This window comes from Dipodomys merriami, unplaced genomic scaffold (assembly GCF_024711535.1).
Source record: "Dipodomys merriami isolate MVZ:Mamm:240054 unplaced genomic scaffold, mDipMer1.0.p SCAF_91, whole genome shotgun sequence".
Classification (NCBI taxonomy): Eukaryota; Metazoa; Chordata; class Mammalia; order Rodentia; family Heteromyidae; genus Dipodomys; species Dipodomys merriami.
In genome coordinates this window covers 3865426-3884887 of record NW_027206524.1, presented here as the reverse complement: position 1 = coordinate 3884887, position 19462 = coordinate 3865426, and the positions used below count along the sequence as shown (strand labels likewise).

General features: G+C 39.4%; 1 protein-coding gene across 1 annotated transcript in view; it reads right to left on the bottom strand.

The window, feature by feature from the left end:
• Positions 1–19462, bottom strand: part of LOC138821349 (cullin-5) — a 53624-nt gene that overhangs the window by 22726 nt on the left and 11436 nt on the right. Inside the window, exons 2-9 of the mRNA XM_070013509.1 lie at positions 18371–18480; positions 16376–16475; positions 10481–10657; positions 7436–7577; positions 4338–4483; positions 4175–4255; positions 2933–3026; positions 26–156 (exon numbers count right to left, since the gene is read on the bottom strand). Coding sequence (XP_069869610.1) covers positions 26–156; positions 2933–3026; positions 4175–4255; positions 4338–4483; positions 7436–7577; positions 10481–10657; positions 16376–16475; positions 18371–18480 — 981 coding nt within the window. The remainder of the gene's footprint in view (positions 1–25; positions 157–2932; positions 3027–4174; positions 4256–4337; positions 4484–7435; positions 7578–10480; positions 10658–16375; positions 16476–18370; positions 18481–19462) is intronic.

The following is a 19462-nucleotide window of genomic DNA, read 5'->3' as shown; positions in this document are numbered from 1 at the left end:
AAAAAAGGACCAGGAAAAAACTTACAGTAGTAATAGTTTCAGCAGCTGCTACCATATCTGCCAGGCCAGCACTAATGATATGTTCCTCCAAGTCTTTCAACATTGGCTCTATCCCATTCAGAACTTTGTCCATCAAGGAAAACATCAAATGTAACTCTGAAAGGACAGAACATACTCACATCATCATTTTACTCACTAGAATAAATTTTCTCTGATTTATACCACAAAATGTCTATGGCAGTAAGAATTTAAAGAAACATTAGATGGAGATTTGTAATATTAATATTATTCTGGGGGCTGGGAAGTTGGCTCAATGGTAGAGCGCTTGCCTTGCATGCACAAGGCCCTGGGTTTGATTCCTCAACACCACATAAGCAGAAAAAGGCGGAAGTGGCATTATGGCTCAAGTGGTAGAGAGCTAGCCTTGAGCTGATGAGCTGAGGGACAGTGCCCAGGCCCAGAGTTCAGGCCCCATAACCAAAAAAAAAAAAAAAAAAAGAAAAAGAAAGAAAGAAAGAAAGAAAGAAAGAAAGAAAGAAAGAAAGAAAGAAAGAAAGAAAGAAAGAAAGAAAGAAACTATTAAAAAAAAAGAATTTTAAAAAATGACCAAATATCTTCATGTATTATATTTGTTAAAGAGAATTAAAAAGAAACTATTCACAGATGAGGTTTAAATTGAAAAAGAAAATACTTTTCTGTTGGTACAATTAGTTTAGAAGCTACTACAGTTAAGAAGTTCTTAACCTGCTCAGTTGGATTTTTTTGTTTTTTTGGGATTTTTTGGGGGGGAGGATGTTAGTCATGGGGCTTGAACTCAGAGCCTAGGTGCTGTCCCTGAGCTTTTCTGCTCAAGGCTAGTGCTCTAAAACTTGGAGCCACACATCACTTCTGGTATTTTGGTAGCTAACTGGAGGTAAGAGCCTCACAGACTTTCTTGCCCTGGCTAGCTTTGAACTGTGATCCTCAGATCTCAGCCTCCTAAGTAGCTAAGATTACAGGCATGAGCCACTGACACAGATGGAATGATTTTTTTTTTTTTTTGCTGGTCACGGGTCTTAAACTCTGGACCTGGGCACTATCCTCTGAGCTCTTCAGCTCAAGGCAAGCACTCTACCACTTGAGCCACAGTACCATTTCCAGTTTTCTGATGGTTAACTGGAGATAAGAGTCTCACAAATGTCCCTGCTCAGGCTAGCTTTGAACCACAATCATATCTCAGCCTCCTGAGTAGCTAGGATTACAGACTTGAGTCAACAGCACCTGGCAAAATCAGTATTTTTTAATATAAAAAGTATTACAGGGGCTGGGAATGTGTCTTAGTGGTAGAGTGCTTACCTAGCATGCATGAAGCCCTGGGTTCGATTTCTCAGTACCACATAGACAGAAAAACCCAAAAGTGGTGCTGTGGCTCAATTAGCAGAGTGCTAGCCTTGAGCAAAAGCAGCTCAAGGACAATGCCCAGGCCTAGAGTTCAAGCTCCAAGACTGGCAAAAAAAGTACTGGGGAGTGGTAGTGCACACCTACAGTCACAACACTCAGGAGACTGAGACAGCACAATTTTGAGTTTCAGGCCAACACAGGCTAGCCTACACTATGTGGCCGGACCCTGTCTCAAACATAGAATACAAAAGTTTACCCACAAGACTGGTATACTTCATAAAGTTGCAATATTCATGAAAAGGTTAAAAAAATATGAGCAATAATTATATGAGAAACTTTACTAAAGCTAACATAAAATTATATCCATAAACGATTTTCCATTTCTAAAACACTTTTTCACATTATTTAATTGATCATCACAAAAGAATACCACACAGTATTAGTATCACTGTATACTTTTGTAGGAAACCTTACATGGATCAGACTTAACTACTAAGGTTGGCATATAAAAATCCAAATATTTCAGTTACAGCAATAAGTAATTTGCTTTGAACTATATAACTGCTGCTAAAGAGACTATGAATTTACAAGCTAAAATGTGTATTTTAATTGCAACCAGGTATTAATACTAGACCCTGCAGTTAGACACAATAATCTGGAGAATACATCAAAATGTTAAAAATTATTTTCTCAGAATATTAGGGAAATTAATACATTTTTTCCTTTTTTTAATATAACTGCTACTTTCCAAAACATACCTTTATTAGGAAAACATTTAAATTCTGGGGGAGGAAAAGGGACAAAATATATTATCATGGAGTGTTTTATTATTTGCTAAAAAGAGTAGCCACAAGGTCCTATGCAAGTCAAATACCTTTACCCTAAACTATATGTTTACAACTTTCAATGGAAAGTTCTGCCTTTAAGAAAAAAAGCAGAAATTGTACACACATGCATGCATGCACACACACACACACACACACACACACACACACACACACACACACACACACACACACACACACACACACACACACACACACACACACACTGATACTTAACAGAGGAAAATGTTTATGACTTAAGTATGGAAACTTTTTAGCAGTAGTTCTGGTGTTAAAATATTTCATCATTTTCTTTAATCACACATAACTCACTGTAGTAAATATACATAAGTTTAAAAGAACAATCTGACAAAATTTTATCAAGTGATCTGATTCAAAGATAATTTCCTAAAAGATTATAGTATCTTTTTATTTGTTTTCGGTCAGTCCGGAGGTTTGAACTCAGGGCCTATGCACTGTCTCTGAGCTTTTTATTGCTTAAGGCTACCACTCTACCACTAGAGTCACAGCCCACTATCAACTTTTTGGAAGTTAATTGGAGATAACTACAGATAAGAGTATTATAGACTTTCCTGCCCAGTCTGGCTTTGAACAACAATTCTCAGATCTCAGACTCCTGAGTAGCTAGGATTACAGGCATGAATCATCTGCATCCAGCTTAGATTATGATATATAATGTTTTATGTTTTACATTATGTTTTACCTACTTTCAGTTTCATTTCGTTTGATCATGCCTTGGCATTCTGCTAAGATAGTCTCTTTAAATGATGTCACCAGGGCATTTACACAGCATTCCATGAGCTGAAATAGAGCAAATGTTAGTTGAGGCTAATACCAAACTTTATAGCACAAATCTATTACCATCACAAAAGGAAACCATACTGTTCCACAGAAAAATGTGTTCACAAGAAGATTTAGCTTACCTTGACTACAGAACTGCTGATAGTAAGTGCATAATCTACACTAGTTTACTAATGTATAGTTCTTCCTAAGGGAAAAGCTATAGAATGTAAGTTTACTGTAATAATTTTAACAAAAAACCCCAAAGGAGGACTGGGAAGGTGGCTTAGTGGTAGAGTGCTTGCCTAGCATGCATGAAGCCTTGGGTTCGATACCACAGTACCACATGAACAGAAAAAGCGGGAAGTGGAGCTGTGGCTCAAGTGGTAGAGTGCTAGCCTTGAGCAAAAGAAGCTCCGGGACAGTTCCCAAGCCCTGAATTCAAGCCCCAGAATGGCCAAAAAAAAAAGCCCCAAAGGAAGGAGAAAAAATTATATATATAAAAGCAAAAAAGAACAAATGAACCTGTTAACCCTTATTTGGAGGGAATCTGTTTTAGAATTAGGATTATAATTCCTTTAAGAATGAACATTCATTAACAAGCCATTTCACACATGTCTGTGTACTGAAAAATTCTTGAGGAAACTTTTAACTAGGCAAAAAGGAAAACAGGAAGATTGGTAGAGGTCTATCTTCATCACAAATTGGTCCATCCTACCAAGAAGGTCAGTTCCCAAGTACAGATCACTTCAATCCTCTTTTGTATTTCTTCCTTGCTTAAATACATACCTACTAAGTAAAAAGCATACTTTGATTCTTATTTCTTCCTTAAGCACACCCAAATGAACTCCTCGTTTTGTAAAAGAAAATGTCTAGCATAGCTATTATCTTTGATTATGAAAATGATGAAAAATTAAATATTCATTAAGTATAACAGAATTTAGAGCAGAGATGGAAAAGATTTTATTTTACATACCAGTTCTGAAGGACAATATATTCTGAGTTAGGTACCTTTAGAACTGTGTTTCTGCTCATAGAGGAAGGTCTATAATTAGGAAAGTGGGTCAGACATGAGAAAGATGATAGTGTCGTAAGTGTCATGTATTTGCCATCCCTGTGCTATATTACTTGAAAAATTCTCATAAAAAGGAATACAGAAGATGACTTACTGCTTCAACAGAGTTACATTCTCGTCTTGTTTCTAAATAGCGCAATGCTCGTTTTTCTTCTTCTTTTAATTTAGCATCTGCCTGCCCGGAAACAAGGTAGCAATCATTTTAAAAGTATCAAGAAAAGAGCTCAAATTGTCAAATGTATTGCGTTCTGACTTACATATTTCATATAATTCTGTACACCATTTTGTTGTAAATATGAGGGTGCTTGTGTTCTATAAAATCTCTCTGTTGAGTCCAAGTATGCCTTCTCAAAATTATCCCTATAAATCTGAAGTTTATCCTCAGGATTAGAACAAAGGTTAACTGAAAAATAGAAAAAAAAAAACTTTTCATTATGATCTCAATCAGTATTTTGAGTACAACAAATGAGCAAATTTAAGGAGCCAATATGAGTAAGATGACAATGCTCACAAAAACACATAAACATGTAAAACAAAATCATCTTGAAAAAATATCACCAAAAGAGTAAAGTAACAATACTATATATAGTATAATATGTTATATATATTATATATATTTTATATATACATATATTATATATTACACACATATATGTATAATATATTATGTACATATATTATGCACATAATATATATTATACTATAGTATAATAATATATACTATTTATACAGTATATGTTATATATAATAATACTACATAGTATTATAATAGACCAATATTTTAGCTTTGGATAGGAAAGACACTGGCTACTAAGAAACTATTCACAGGGCTGGGAAGGTGGCTCAGTGGTAGAGTGCTTGCCTTGCATGCATGTGGCCCTGGGTTCAATTCCTCAGCACCACATAAATAGAAAAAGCCAGAAGTGGTGCTGTGGCTCAAATGGTAAAGCACTAGCCCTGAGATGAAGGGCTGGGGGACAGGGCCCAGGCCCAAAGTTCAAGCCCCATGACCAAAATGAAAAGAAATTATTCACAAAAAAGAATTTTTAAAAAATGATCAAATATCTTCATGTGTTATATTTGTTAAAGAGAATAAAAAAGAAACTATTCACAGATGAGGTTTAAACTGAATCTTACAGTATAGTATTTTGCAAAGACACAATCAGGTAAGTACATATTCAGAAGCAGAACACAAACTACAATAAGTAGGTTGTCTAAGGTGATTATAAAGCTAATAGAAGATAAAGTAGCATGCTAAATTAGGAATGGCTGTGGAAACCCTCAAATATCAAACTAAGTAGCCAGAATTTAGGAAGACCTAGCATGAAAGAGTTAAGCAGAAAGAATACCAAGCTGAGCATAGTAGTTCAGGTCTGTAATACTAGTTACTTAAGCTAAAGCTGGCTCAGGCATAGAACAAAACACTACCTCAAAAAGCCAGGGAAAAAAAGGGCTAATGGAGTAGCTCAATGGATAAGATGGCCTTCCTAGCAAGCATGAGGACCTGAATTCAAACCCGGTACCATCAAGAAACAAAAACAAAAGAAAGGGGCTGGGAAGGTGGCTCAGTGGTAGAGTGCTCGCCTTGCATGCATGAGGCCCTGGGTTCGATTCCTCAGCACTACATAAGCAAAAAGAAAAAAGCCAGAAGTGGGGCTGGGAAGGTGGCTCAGTGATAGAGCGCTTGCCTTGCATGCATGAGGCCCTGGGTTCGATTCCTCAGCACCACATAAGCAAAAAGAAAAAAAGCCGGAAGTGGCGCTGTGGCTCAAGTGGTACAGTGCTAGCCTTGAGCTGAAGAGTTGAGGGTCAGCGCCCAGGCCCAGAGTTCAGGCCCCACGACCGGCAAAAAAAAAAAAAAAAAAACAAAAGAAAAACAAACAAAAAACAATCAAGGACTGGGGATGCAGCTGAACTGTTAGTGCACTTCCCTAGCAAGCATGTGGTGCTGGGTTCAATTCCTACTACCACAAAGTAAGATACAATAAAACAGTATTATCAGTCTGTGAACAGTAAATGCATTAAATGATCCCCAAAGAATTCCTGTACGAACAGTTTTACATGTTTAGACATAGACTTCATAGACATCTAAACTGTAGCAGATGAAATAAGGATAATATGAGTAAGTTTTAGGAGCAGCAGTAATGAAAACTTAAAAGGCTTAATCACTAATTCCATAAACACATATTGCATATTGAGAGTAATTTTGTACCAGGCATTCTGGTTCAGTAAAGAGCCAGTATAAGCAAGGTCCTATCACAAAAGGACTGTGTCAGGGAAACATAGGTCCTAGAAAGCTCTAAGTGATGGGCTCTAACCTAGTTGGTAAATTAGAAAGGACCTCCATGAGGAAAAAGGATTAGGGCAAATTAGAAACCAAAGAGCAAGAACATTCTAAGTCAAAGCACACTATGTGACTGAAAGAACAAATGAAAACATCAGCTGGGAATGTGGCTTAGTGGTAGAGTGCTTGCCTAGCATGCATGAAGCCCTGGGTTCAATTCCTCAGTAACACATACACAGAAAAAGCCAGAAGTGGCGCTGTGGCTCAAGCAATGGAAGCTCAGAGACAGTACCCAGGCCCTGAGTTCAAGCCCCAGGACTGGGAAAAAAAAAGAAAAGAAAACATCATGGTCAGAAAGAAAAAGCATATACATGTGAGGAACTTCACAAAAACATAAAGACAAAACCAGTTACCTTTTATGAGCTAAGGACTGATTTGTATTTTTTAAGTTTAGCTTACTGAAATTAATTTTTTAGCAGAAATAATACAAAGAAATAATACAAACCACATGAATATCAACTTTTATAGTTTTGGTTTTTTTTTTTTTTTTTTTTTGGGGGGGGGGTCCGGTCGTGGGGCCTGAACTCTGGGCCTGGGCACTATCCCTCAGCTCTTCAGCACAAGGCTAGCGCTCTACCACTTGAGCCACAGCACCACATCTGGCTTTTTTCTTTTTGCTTATGGGGTGCTGAGGAATCGAACCCAGGGCCTCATGCATGCAAGGCAAGCGCTCTACCACTGAGCCACCTTCCCAGCCCCTTTTATAGGTTTCTTTAAGCAAAATTATCATCTGTATATTCTTACAATAAAAAAGCATTTAGCACAAGAAATGTGATGTGACTTTATATACTAATACATGTAACTGGCTACTCAGGAGGCTGAGATCCAGAGGATTACAACTTTAAGCCAGGCCAAGCAGAAAAGTCAGTGAGGCTCCATCACCAAAATAACTAGCAAACGGCTGGGCTGGAGGTGTGGATCAAGCTGTAGAGTGCCAGCTGATCAATCAAGCCAAGCAACTACAAGGCCCTGAGTTCAAACCCCAGTAGGGGGGTAGGTGTAAGAACATACCATAAGATTCTCTTACTCCAATAACCAGCTGAGAATCGAAAGCTTCTCCTAATCGTTCAGCATGAACCAGCTTCATTGCACTATCTTGAAGTCTATTTTTTATATTTGAAAAAATGGACTCATTCCATGTGTCAAGCATAAGCTAGGAAGATAAGAAAATAGGGTATTATTTCAATTATCAGTATACAAATTATCAAATATGCACACACAAATTCTAGTACCAAAGAAACCAACTCCACCATACTCATGCTGTAATTTTCATCTGACTACTTTAGCAAAATAGTATATGTAACGTGGGTAAAAAACAAGAATTTCAGAATCAGACACAAGTCTGAGTTTGAGGTAAGCCTGAATCTCAGTTCTGTTACTTACTCACCTGCCTTTTTTTTGTGTGTGTGTGTGTGTCCGGTAGTGGAGCCTGAACTCTGGGCCTGGGTGCTGTCCCTCAGCTCTTCAGCTCAAGGCTAGCACTCTACTACTTGAGCCACAGCGCCACTTCCGTTTTTTTTCTTATGTGGTGCTGAACAATCAAACCCAGGGCCTCGAGCATGCAAGGCAAGTGCTCTACCACTGAGCCACCTTCCCAGCCCCTCACCTGCCTTCTTATGTGTAAAATAGAGTAAGATACAAAGTTCTAGTATTGTAAAAATTAAATTAAATACAGCCAGGTACCAGTAGCTCACACCTGTAATCCTAGCTACTCAGGAGGCTGAGATCTGAGGATTGCCAGCTTAGGCAGAAAAGACCCCATGAGACTCCAATAACACTCAGGAAAAGAATTGGCGCTGTGGTTTGCCCAAGTTGTAGAGTGCTCACCTTGAGCACAAAAAGGCTCAGGGACAGTGCTCAGGCCTTGAGTTCAAGCCCCAGGACCAGAAAAAAAAAAATTAAATACAATTATATAAGGAAAGTGTTACTTCTATAGTTTGAAGTCAAATTTCAGAAATATTGGTATCTTTAGAATACCCTCACGTTCTTATCAGTACTGACATCTTAAAAATGCAGAAACTTTGTAGGAACATTGGACATGAACATGAGGATTGTCTAGGGGAAGGAATTAGCAGAGGGGTAAGGAAAGTAAGATCGCAATAAGTTATAAATACACATCAAGATAGCAGAATGCAGCCCACTAAGTGCTATTTGAAAAGGGAAATGAGAGAGGGAAGGAACACAATGAGGGGAGGGGACTTGGTCAAAGTACAGCATATATATCTACAAAAATACCATATGAAACCTCCTTGTACAATTAGTGTATGATGATAAATGCAAATCTCCCTTATAGATGTCCATCAAAATGAGAGAAATTACACACACACACACACACACACACACACACACACACGCACGCGCACGCCGGTGAGGACATGTCAGTGCTCCTAACTTTGTCTCACACATCAGATACAATAACAACAGCAGCAATAACAGCGAGGGTCAAGTTACTACTGATCACTATATACCTAAGACTACTGTATTTTTCCCAGTAACTCAATCTTCAGAGTTTGGATACAGGTAACTTTATTTTTTTTAATGTTTTAATTGTTATTATAAAGATGATATACAGAGGGGTTACAGTTAAGTCTGGTAAAGAGAACATTTCTTGCTGGGTGCTGGTGGCTCACACCTGTAATCCTCACTACTCAGGAGACTAAGATCTGAGGATTGCAGTTCAAAGCCAGCCGGGGCAGGAAAACCAATGAAATCCTTTTATTGTTTTGGTCAGTTGTGGGGCTTGATTCTGGGCCTGGGTGCTGTCCCTCAGCTCTTCAGCTCAAGGCTAGCGCTCTACCCCTTGAGCCAAAGTGCCACTTCCAGCTTTTTCTGCTTATGTGGTGCTGAGGAATCGAACCCCGTGCCTCATGCATGCAAGGCAAGAGCTCTACCACTGAGCCACCTTCCCAGCCCCCAATGAAATTCTTATCTCCAATAAATTATCAAAAGGCTGGAAGTAGAACTGTGACTCAAGTGGTAGAGTGCTAGCCCTGAGCAAAAGAAACTCAAGAGACAGTGCCCAAGCCCCGAGTTCAAACCACAGGACCTTGCAAAAAAGAAAAAGACTGGGATGCGTCAACAATGCCCAGATCACACTATTGTAATGCTTAAATTTGTTACTACAACCACCACAGCAAACTGCAAGTTATTTAAAATTCAAATGGCCATTCTTTATATTATCAATCTCTAGTAATAACTGAGTATGTAAGCAATAGAGTATGCACTCAGTATGTGTGAGGACCTGGGTTCAATCTCCATCACCACCTATACATAGAAATCAGATTATATTCAAAAGGTTGAAGAATAATTCAGAGTGGAAAAGGAAATCTGGGACCCCTTCACATTCAGGGCTGAATTCCTTCTATTGAATCATGACCAGTTTTTGGCATGAACTTTTAATTAGAAACTATGAAAATGACCAAAATGCATATTGAGTTTATAATAACTAGAAACAAAGCTGGGCGCCAGTGGCTCACGCCTGTAATCCTAGCTACTAAAGAGGCTGAGATCTGAGGATCACGGTTCAAAGCCAGCCCAGGCAGAAAAGTCCGTGAGGCTCTTATCTCTAATAAACCACTAGAAAACTGGAAGTGGTTCTGTGGCTCAAGCAGTAGAGCACTTGCCTTGGGCTGAAGAGCACAGAGACAGCACCCAAGCCCAGAGTTCAAGCCCCACGACTGACCAAAAAAAAAAAACAAAAAAAAAAAAACGAGAAACAAAAGATTAAGAAGTTCACAGCACTGTAACCATAATTAAACACAAAGTTTTATGAAGACAACATAGTAAAAGAATTTTTGACAGAAAAAAGTCATTTAACCTACAGGAAGATAAATATACAAAGAGGGAATAGGGAATGAAGCAAAATACTGAAAACAGGTAAAGTCAAAAGGAAAAAGAAAAACTCAAGGAGGTAAATCTGAAGCTGAAGCTCCCCAGGAAGAATGACAAATATGTTCAATAACACCCAGGAAGAAGTGAAAAGAAAAACCTTTGAAATGCCTTCAAATAATTCCTTCTAAGGATTATTAGAAAAACTATGGGAGAAAATTGACTTACCTTTCGAACAATGCTATCTTCCATATTCGATTTTTTGTTGCTGTTCTGTTTGCCCAGCAAAGTAATCTCTAGTTGACAAAAAGGTTTTGGTAAAATATCGCATTGTGTAAAGAATTTCCGCCACTCAACAATATAAGCCTTTAGCAAAGCTGTGTCATCTTGATGGCTCAGTACTCGCTGAAAAAAGAAAAGTATCAAAGTAAAATATATGTAGGAGCTTTTAAAAATAAAACATTATGTACCACAATTTTAGCTTTACTTACCACATTTACCACAACCACATTTTATCCAGGAGAAATTAAAATATGTATTCCTGGAAATCTTGTATACAAATGCTGGTAGCAGTATTAGTCAAAACAGATTAAAAAGTGGAAACTATCTAAATTGTCCACCAACTGATGAACGGATAAACAATGGAATAGTATTTACCCAAAAAAATACTGATGACAGACAAATCTTGAATGCAGTATTCCAAGTGGGGGAAAAAAGTCACAAAAGACCACATAATTTATGATCCCACTCTGTAGGAAATGTCAAGAATACATAAAATCACAGGAAAAATCACAGGTAGAAAACAGATTAGTGGTTTGATGGTAGCCAGGAACTAGAAGGAAGGCTGACAGAGTGACTGTTAATAGATGTTTCTTTTTAGGGTGAGGAAGAGATTCTAGAATACCTAGCTGATGGTCACAATATACTAAAAATTAGGGTCTCACACATGGTAGGCAATATCTCAAAAATAAATTTTTTTTAAAGACAGCTGAATTTATTTGTCCACTGGTGATATTTGGGCTGCACCTGTGACCATCTCTGACCAAGCCTAGCCTGACCTGAAAGAGCTCTCTCACCCACTGCAATGTCATCTGAAAAGGTACTTTCCTTGCGAGTGAGAAATCAAAGAAATGCATGACCAGCTCTCCTTGGAACACCGAACCCCTACAAAGTACCGTCAACTATGGCAGCATTAGTAAGTTCAGTGAAGTCAGTTGAGCCCCAAATATGAAATCACAAAATTATGAACACACAAAATAGTTGTGTTGGATTGGCAATACAGCTCAATGGTAGTATGCCTTGCTAACATGGATGAGGGTCCTGGGTCCCATCAACAGGACAAAAAAATAAAAAAAGATATGTTACTCTAAAACCAATCCATTTTTCTGATGATTTTCTAGGAAATGTATAGCTCGTTTTTGTTTTCTTTGGGAAAAGGGGAAGTTGAGATGAGGTCTTGCTATGTTACCCATATTGGTCTCAAACTCCTAGTCTCTAGAGCTCCCCCCTCAACTTCCCAAGCAGTAAAATTAGTATGTTTAACTTCTCCTTTTTGTCATTCATTTACTTCTTTCTTTTCTGAACTGGAGATTCTAAGCATGCACCATACCATTGAGCTAAGGCCAGTCACTCTTGTCTCATTTACAATAATGCTACAATAATCATTTCAGTGCACATTGACTTTCCCATTTGGAAGGCTGGTACTTCCATACACATTCAACTGAATATTCTCTAGTAAGATGACTTACAAAGCATCATTTTCTTAAGAGTTCAAAATCTCTTTTTTGTGACAAAATCAGGGCTCAAATTCAGGGCCTTACACTTCTGCTAGGCTTTGCACTCACTGCGAAGCCATACTGGAGGGTCTCTAATAAGGCATTTTTGATGGTTAACTGGAGATAAGGGTCTCACTGACTTTTCTACAGGAGTTGGCTCTGAACACCCTGATCCTCAGATCTCAGCTCCTAGAAGGTGTGAGGCACCAGTGCCTGGCAAGAGGTTAACACTCTTTAAAAAATGACACACCCATCCCTGGCACTGCTATTCCTGCAGGGCCCATCCTGGGTCTTGAACTCAAGGCCTGAGTGATGTTCCTGAGCTTCTTTTGCTCAAGGCTATTGTTCTGCCACTTAGGCCACAGTTCCACTTCTAGCTCTTTTTTTTTTTTGTCGGTCGTGGGGCTTGTACTCTGGGCCTGGGCGCTGTCTCAGCAATTCAGCTCAAGGCGAGCGCTCTACCACTTGAGCTACAGCACCACTTCCGGTTTTCTGGTGGTTTATTGGAGATAGGAGTCTCACGGTCTCTCCTGCCTGGGCTGGCTTTGAACCTCGATCCTCAGATCTCAGCCTCCTGAGTAGCTAGGATTACAGGTGTGTGCCACCAGTGCCCGGCTCTAGCTCTTTTTTTGTAGTTAAAGGTAAGAATCTCTTGGGACTTTCCTCCCTGGGTTGGCTTTGAACCTAGATTCTCAAATCTCAGCTTTCAGAGTGTCTAGAATTAAGGGCATGAGCCATTGGCACCCAGCTGAGATTCTTACAGTTTAAGTGCTGAATTGGGGGCACTAAATCCGTCCTCTGATTCTTTATTTTATTTTTTGTCAGTCATGGGGCTTGAACTCTGGGCCTGGGTGCTGTCCCTGAGCTCTTCAGCTCCAGGCGAGCGTTCTACCACTTTAAGCCACAGTGCCACTTCATCCTCTGATTCTTATTGATGTCTATATTACTGATGTCTATTACTGGGCCATGTTACAGTGAAAGGCTCACAAATTTTGTTTGCTAGTGTTGGATATATTTTTAACATGTTAACAATACAATTATTTCTAGAAAAACAAAATGCTATCCATTTGAAAGAAAGCTCATGTTTCCAATTCAAGTGGAAAAATGTATTTCCAAATAAGTTCTAGAACAATTGGTCTTTTGTGTTTGTTTTTTGTCGGTCATGGGGCTTGAACTCAGGGCCTGGGTGCTGTCTCTGAGTTTTTATGCTCAAGTTTAGCATTGTACCACTTTGAGCCATAGATCCATTTCTGGTTTTCTGGTAATTAATTAAAGATAAGAGTCTCACAGGGCTGGGAAGTTGGTTCAGTGGTAGAGTGCGTGCCTCGCATGCATGAGGCCCTGGGTTCAATTCCTCAGCACCACATAAGCAGAAAAAAGCTGGAAGTAGCACTGTGGCTCACGTGGTAGAACAATAGCCTTGAGCTGAAGAGCTGAGGAACAGTGCCCAGGCCCAGAGTTCAGGCCCCACGACTGACCAAAAAAAAAAAAGTCTCACAGACTTTCCTGCCAGGCTGGCTTTGAACTGTGATCCTCAGATCTCAGCCTTCTGAATAGCTAGAATTATAGGCATGAGCCACAAGCACCCAGCTAGAAAATTTGTTTTAATTAAATTATGACACTGAAATATTTAATTTCTCAGTAAGGCTTGAAAACAGGATTTTCACTAAAAGATAATTTTTTAAAGTATAATTAATTAAAAATCAAGATGTTATTGATGACAATTTTGTAGCAATGAGAGCATTCTTACCCCTTTATGGTAATGACTAGAAGCAGCATTAATCAAACACCAATCATGTATTTGGTTTCAAGATCTTCCTTTAAACTCAATCTTTATAATTTTCAACTACAAAATCACCATTAATATTTAACTTTGGCAGAGGGAGGGAAAGGAGGAAAATAAAGGGTTTTGAACTCACAGCCTTGAACTTATTCAATAGCCAGGCACTCTAGAGCCACTCTAGAGCCACACCTCTAGCCTTAATATTAAACTTTTTTTTTTTTCTTTCTCCAATCAAGGTGCTTGAACTCAGGGCCTGGGAACTCTCCCTGAGCTTCTTTTGTTCAAGGTTAGTCTACCACTTGAGCCACAGCATCACTTCCAGCTTTTTCTGTTTATGTGATACTGAGGAACTGAACCCAGGGCTTCATGCATGCTAGGCAAGCACTCTACCACTAAGCCAAATTCCCAGGCAGTAAAGTTATCTTTTTTTAAGTGGTACTAGTCTCAAACTTGTTATACAAGTGATCTACCTACCAGCTGAGCAACACCCCCAGTCCTTTCTGCTTTATTTTTAAATAAAGCCTCATTTAGTGTCAGGTCAGCCTGGATCACAATCCTATTTATGCTTCCTACCACAGCTAGAATGACAAATGTACATCACTGTGCTCTGAATTTTTTGTTGAAATTAGGGTCTGGTGAACTTTGTCTGGACTAGCCTCAAACTACTATTCTTGGATCTCTGCCTAAGTAGCATTAATTATAGGTGTAAACCATATAATTATGTATGAACATAAATACTACGCTAACAATATTTATATTTTGTCCTTGTACTGGGGTTTGAACTCAGGGCCTTGTGCACTTCTTAGGCTTTTTCACTCAAATCTGTTTCTCTGGGGCTGGGAATGTAGCTTAGTGGTAGAATGCTTGCCTAGCATGCTTGAAGTCCTGAGGTTTGATTCCTCAGTACCACCTAAATAGAAAAAGCTGGAAGTGGTACTGTGGCTAAAGTGGTACAGTGTTAACCTTGAGCAAAAGAAGCTCAGGACAGTGCCTAGGTCCTGAGTTTAAGCCCCAAGACTGGAGAGAAAAAAAAAGTGGTCCTCTATCAATTGAACCACATCTTAAACCCAGCTTTTTTGCTGGCTAATCGGAGAATAAAGTCTCTAGGACTTTTCTGCAGACTTGCTTCAAACCATGATCCTCAGATCTCAGCCTCCTAAGTAACTAGAATTACAATAATGAACTACCAGTTACCAGCAATATTTAACGTTTTTAGGTTTTAGGGTTTTTTTTTTGTTGGTAATGGGGCTTAAACTTAGTGCTCTCCCACTTTGAGCCACAGCACTACTTCCTATTTTTAACATCTTTAACAAACAGCTTTTACTAATGTATATGACATGGACCTAAAAATTTAACTGAAAAGGAAATTCTAGCCCTCTACTTTCACACTTCACATTATTACAAAGGAAAATAATCTCATACTCTTAGGTTCCTTCATAAAGTGGTAAGGAACTCATTTTCATGGGCAATACCATGTATTACTGTTTCAAAATAATGTATTATTTTTGCATTATTTCTTTCCAAAAGACAGACTATTAATAAAAAAAGTAACAATAAAAAAAACAAACTATTACCACGAGCTGGTGGCTCACACCTGTAATCCTAGCTACTCACAAGGCTGAGATCTGAAAATCATGGTTCAAAGCCAACCTGGGCAGAAAAGTCCATTATACTCTTATCTCTAATTAACCACTAGAAAACTGGAAATGTCACTATGGGTCAAAGTGATAGAATAATAGTCTTAAATAAAAAAGCTTAGGGACAAAGCCCAAACCCTGAGTTTAAGCTCCACAACTGTGAAAAAAACCAAAAAGCTAATATCTATGTGACCAAATGTCTAAATGAGGTTTGTATTCAAGTTTAATAAACTTAAGGATTTATATACAGTATCAACACAAGAGCACTAACAAAAGCTTGGCTAGCCAAGATTTTACAATCAAAGAAGTATCTGAAATTGAAAAAATTACCATCAACTTGAGGAAAGCTATTAGTTATGAGAGGAAAAAAACAGATGTGTGTTATAACCTGCTAAAAGATGAGCATTTTGGGGGCTGGGAAGGTGGCTCAGTGGTAGAGCACTGCCTTGCCTGCCTGAGGCCCTGAGTTATATTCCTTAGCACCACATAAGCAAAAAGAAAAAAGCCGGAAGTGGCGCTGTGGCTCAAGTGGTAGAGCGCTAGCCTTGAGCTAAAGAGCTGAGGGACAGTGACCAGGCCCAGAGTTCAGGCCCCACGACTGGACCCAAAAAAAAAAAGATGAGCATTTTTAACTGAGGATGACCATGTATTCTGTTGACAAAAATTCCACATCTAATAATTTTAAAATCTAACAAATGTGTCAAAAGTCAATGTGATACTTAAAAGTACTTCAGGAAGTTCTATCCTCAGACTCATAAAATACGTTATTGTCTGAGTAGTTTTAAAACCAATCTAAAGCTAAGAGTGAAGCACCTAATAAGTATGTATATGAGGTCCTGGGTTCAATAGCTAGCTCCAAAAAAGGAAGAAGAAAAAAAGAGAAAGAAACAGCAGCAATCCAAAATAAAATACCAAGATGCTGACTTACTGCCTGTGCTTGCTTAATAAACTCAAGGATATCTTCTTTTAAAGCCTGATGAATTTTTCCTGGACCTTTATCATCCCAGAGACAGACAGCATGAACATCCCTGTAAAAAATAAAGCATGTAAAAATCATCAGTAACTGAACAAAACTCATCTTAAATTCTGTTAGTACAGTCTCCATGAACTAAGTTAAAAGTATCTGAATCCATTAATAAGAATGAAGCACTCAGTTGAGCTTAATGGCTCACCCCTATAATCCCAGTTACTCAGAAGGCAATCAGAAGAACTTTGATTGACAAAAGTTAGCAAGACTGCCAAGACTGGTGGCTCACGCCTATAATCCTAGCTACTCAGGAAGCAGAGATCTGAGGATCATAGTTCAAAGCTAACCGGGGCAGGAAAGCCCAAGAAACTCTTTTTCTGTTTATGTGGGGCTGAGGAATTGAACCCAGGGCCTCATGCATGTGAGGAAAGCACTCTACTATTGAGCCACCTTCCCAGCCCCCCCATGAAACTCTTATCTCCAATAAACCACCAGAAAACTGGAAGTGGCACTGTGGCCCACGTGGTAGAGTGCTTGCATTGAGCTGAAGAGCTGAGGGACAGTGCCAGGCCCAGAGTTCAAGCCTCATGTCCAGGAAAAAAAAAAGTTATCAAGACTACCACCTCAACAAACAAGCTGGTCAGAGTGGTATATGCCTATAATCCCAGCTAAATAGGAAGCATAGGAAAGAGACTGTGACCCAAGTTTGGCCTACCTAGGGCAATAAATGCAAGACCTTCGCCCAAAAATAATGCAAAAAAGACTAGAGCCTGGCTCATGTGGTAAAGCACCTACTTACCTTCAAGTACCAGACCCGGAGTTCAAACTCCAGTACTGCTCAAAAAATAGAAATCAAGCACTTTTGTGAGTTATCTCACAGATACAACTTTCTATTTTCGTTTTTATTGTTTTTCTCCTTAATTCTTTGCTATATATTATATAAAATTTCTTCATAAAGGCATGTCACCACCGGGCATTGGTGGCTCACACCTGTAATCCTAGCTACTCAGGAGGCTGAGACCTGAGGATCACAGTTCAAAGCCAGCCCGGGCAGGAAAGGCCATGAGACTCTTATCTCCAATGAACCACTAGAAAACTGGAAGTGGCACTGTGGCTCAGGTGGTAGAGCGCTTACCTTGAACTGAAGAGCTGAGGGACAGCGTCCAGGCCCAGAATTAAAGGCCCAGGACCGACCCAAAAAAAAAAAAAAAAGGCATGGCATGTCACCAAGCACTGGTAGCTCACATCTAATAATCCAAGCAACTCAGGAGACTAAGATCTGAGGATGGAAGTGTGAAATCAGCCAAAGCAGGAGGGTCAACGAGACTCTTATCTAAAATTATCCAGCAAAATGCCAGAAGTAGAGCTGTGGCTCAAGTGGTAAAGTGCCGGCCTTGAGCAAAAATGCCATGAAATTTGTGACTATTTCCCCCACCTCAAACACCCAAAGTTCACCCTGTGCCTTTTCTCTTGGCTGGTTTTGTATCCTTTCATCATAATAAATTAGTGTGACTAGATATTCAGCGTTACAAGTCACCTAGAAAATCCACTGATCCTATGAGGTCTTGAGGACTCCCAATACAAATAGCAACAATTTTTTTTTTAATTTTTTATTTTTTATTGTCAGTCATGGGGCTTGAACTCTGGGCCTGAGCGCTGTTCCTCAGCTCTTCAGCTCAAGGCGAGCGCTCTACCACTTGAGCTACAGCGCCACTTCCGGTTTTCTGGTGGTTTATTGGAGATAGGAGTCTCACGGTCTTTCCTGCCCGGGCTGGCTTTGAACCGCGATCCTCAGATCTCAGCCTCCTGAGTAGCTAGGATTACAGGCGTGAGCCACCAGCGCTGGGCAAATAGCAACAATTTTAAACAGGTAAACACACCATCCAGTCACACAGTCTATTTGGGGACCAAAAGACACCATGTTATGTTAGTAAATGAAATTAATGGATTACTCACGAAAATAGATCAAACCACTGCTGTTTTGTAACAGATTCCTGGCGTAAAAGCTTCAAAACAATAGGGCGCATGAAATCCCATTTGTCTTCAAACTGAAGAGAACCCTTATTCTTAAAGAGAAAAGATAAAATAGTTTAAATGCAGTTAAATTGACAGTGTCATTTTTTTTCTTAAGAGACATCCATCATAATAAAGAACTCCAACTGGAAAAAAAGTTTTCCATGTGGAATGCCTATAGGCTTTATCTTCCATCAAGGAATCAGAGGAAGCATAAAAGAGAAAGTGTATTAGGAAAAAAAGTGGGGCTGACTACCATTAGTGCAGGCTCAAAGTGAAGCATTTGCCTACTATTCATGAGGCCCAGAGAGAAAAGCAGAGAGGAAGAGGTAGAAGTGGAAGGGAAGAGGGTGGGAGGGGAAAGGGAGCAGGAGAAATTAAATGTACACAAGTAGGTAATGAAGAATTTTTCCTTGTCCCAGAGGTCTGGCCTTTCCTCTTGGCATCTGGAAGATTACATAATCCCTGATCACACTAAATTGACTAGTGATGTGATTTAGAAAGGTGAGGAGCTATATCTATATGGTCTTAAAGAGGGAATAAGCCAATTCAGAAAGATAAAAAATGTGATTCAGGTTGGGGGAGGGAGGGTGTCTTTGAGTCATAAATATCAATCAACCTGGATACTGAAATTATCTGTGTGCACAATCAACCATGCCTCTGTGAAGTTCCTAAGACTCCACAGTGAAGAGCTCGGAATGTTGACTTAGAGGTAGAGTGCTTGCCTAGCATGCTGGAAGCCCTAGGTTTTATTCCTCAGTACCACATAAACAGAAAAAGCCAGAAGTGGTGCTGTGGCTCAAGTGGCAGAGCAAAAGAAGCTCAGGGATCATGCCCAGGCCCTGAGTTCAAGCCCCAGGACTGCCCCCAAAAAACAAAAAAAAAATCCAAAAAAACCAAAGCAACAACAACAAAAAACCTCAACAGTGAAAGCTGCCTAAAGCCAAGCACAGTGCCACACATTGATGCCAGAAGAGAATGTGTGCTAATTACACAGGCAGGAGACAACAGAAGCTGCAGTGTTTGGAACCCTTC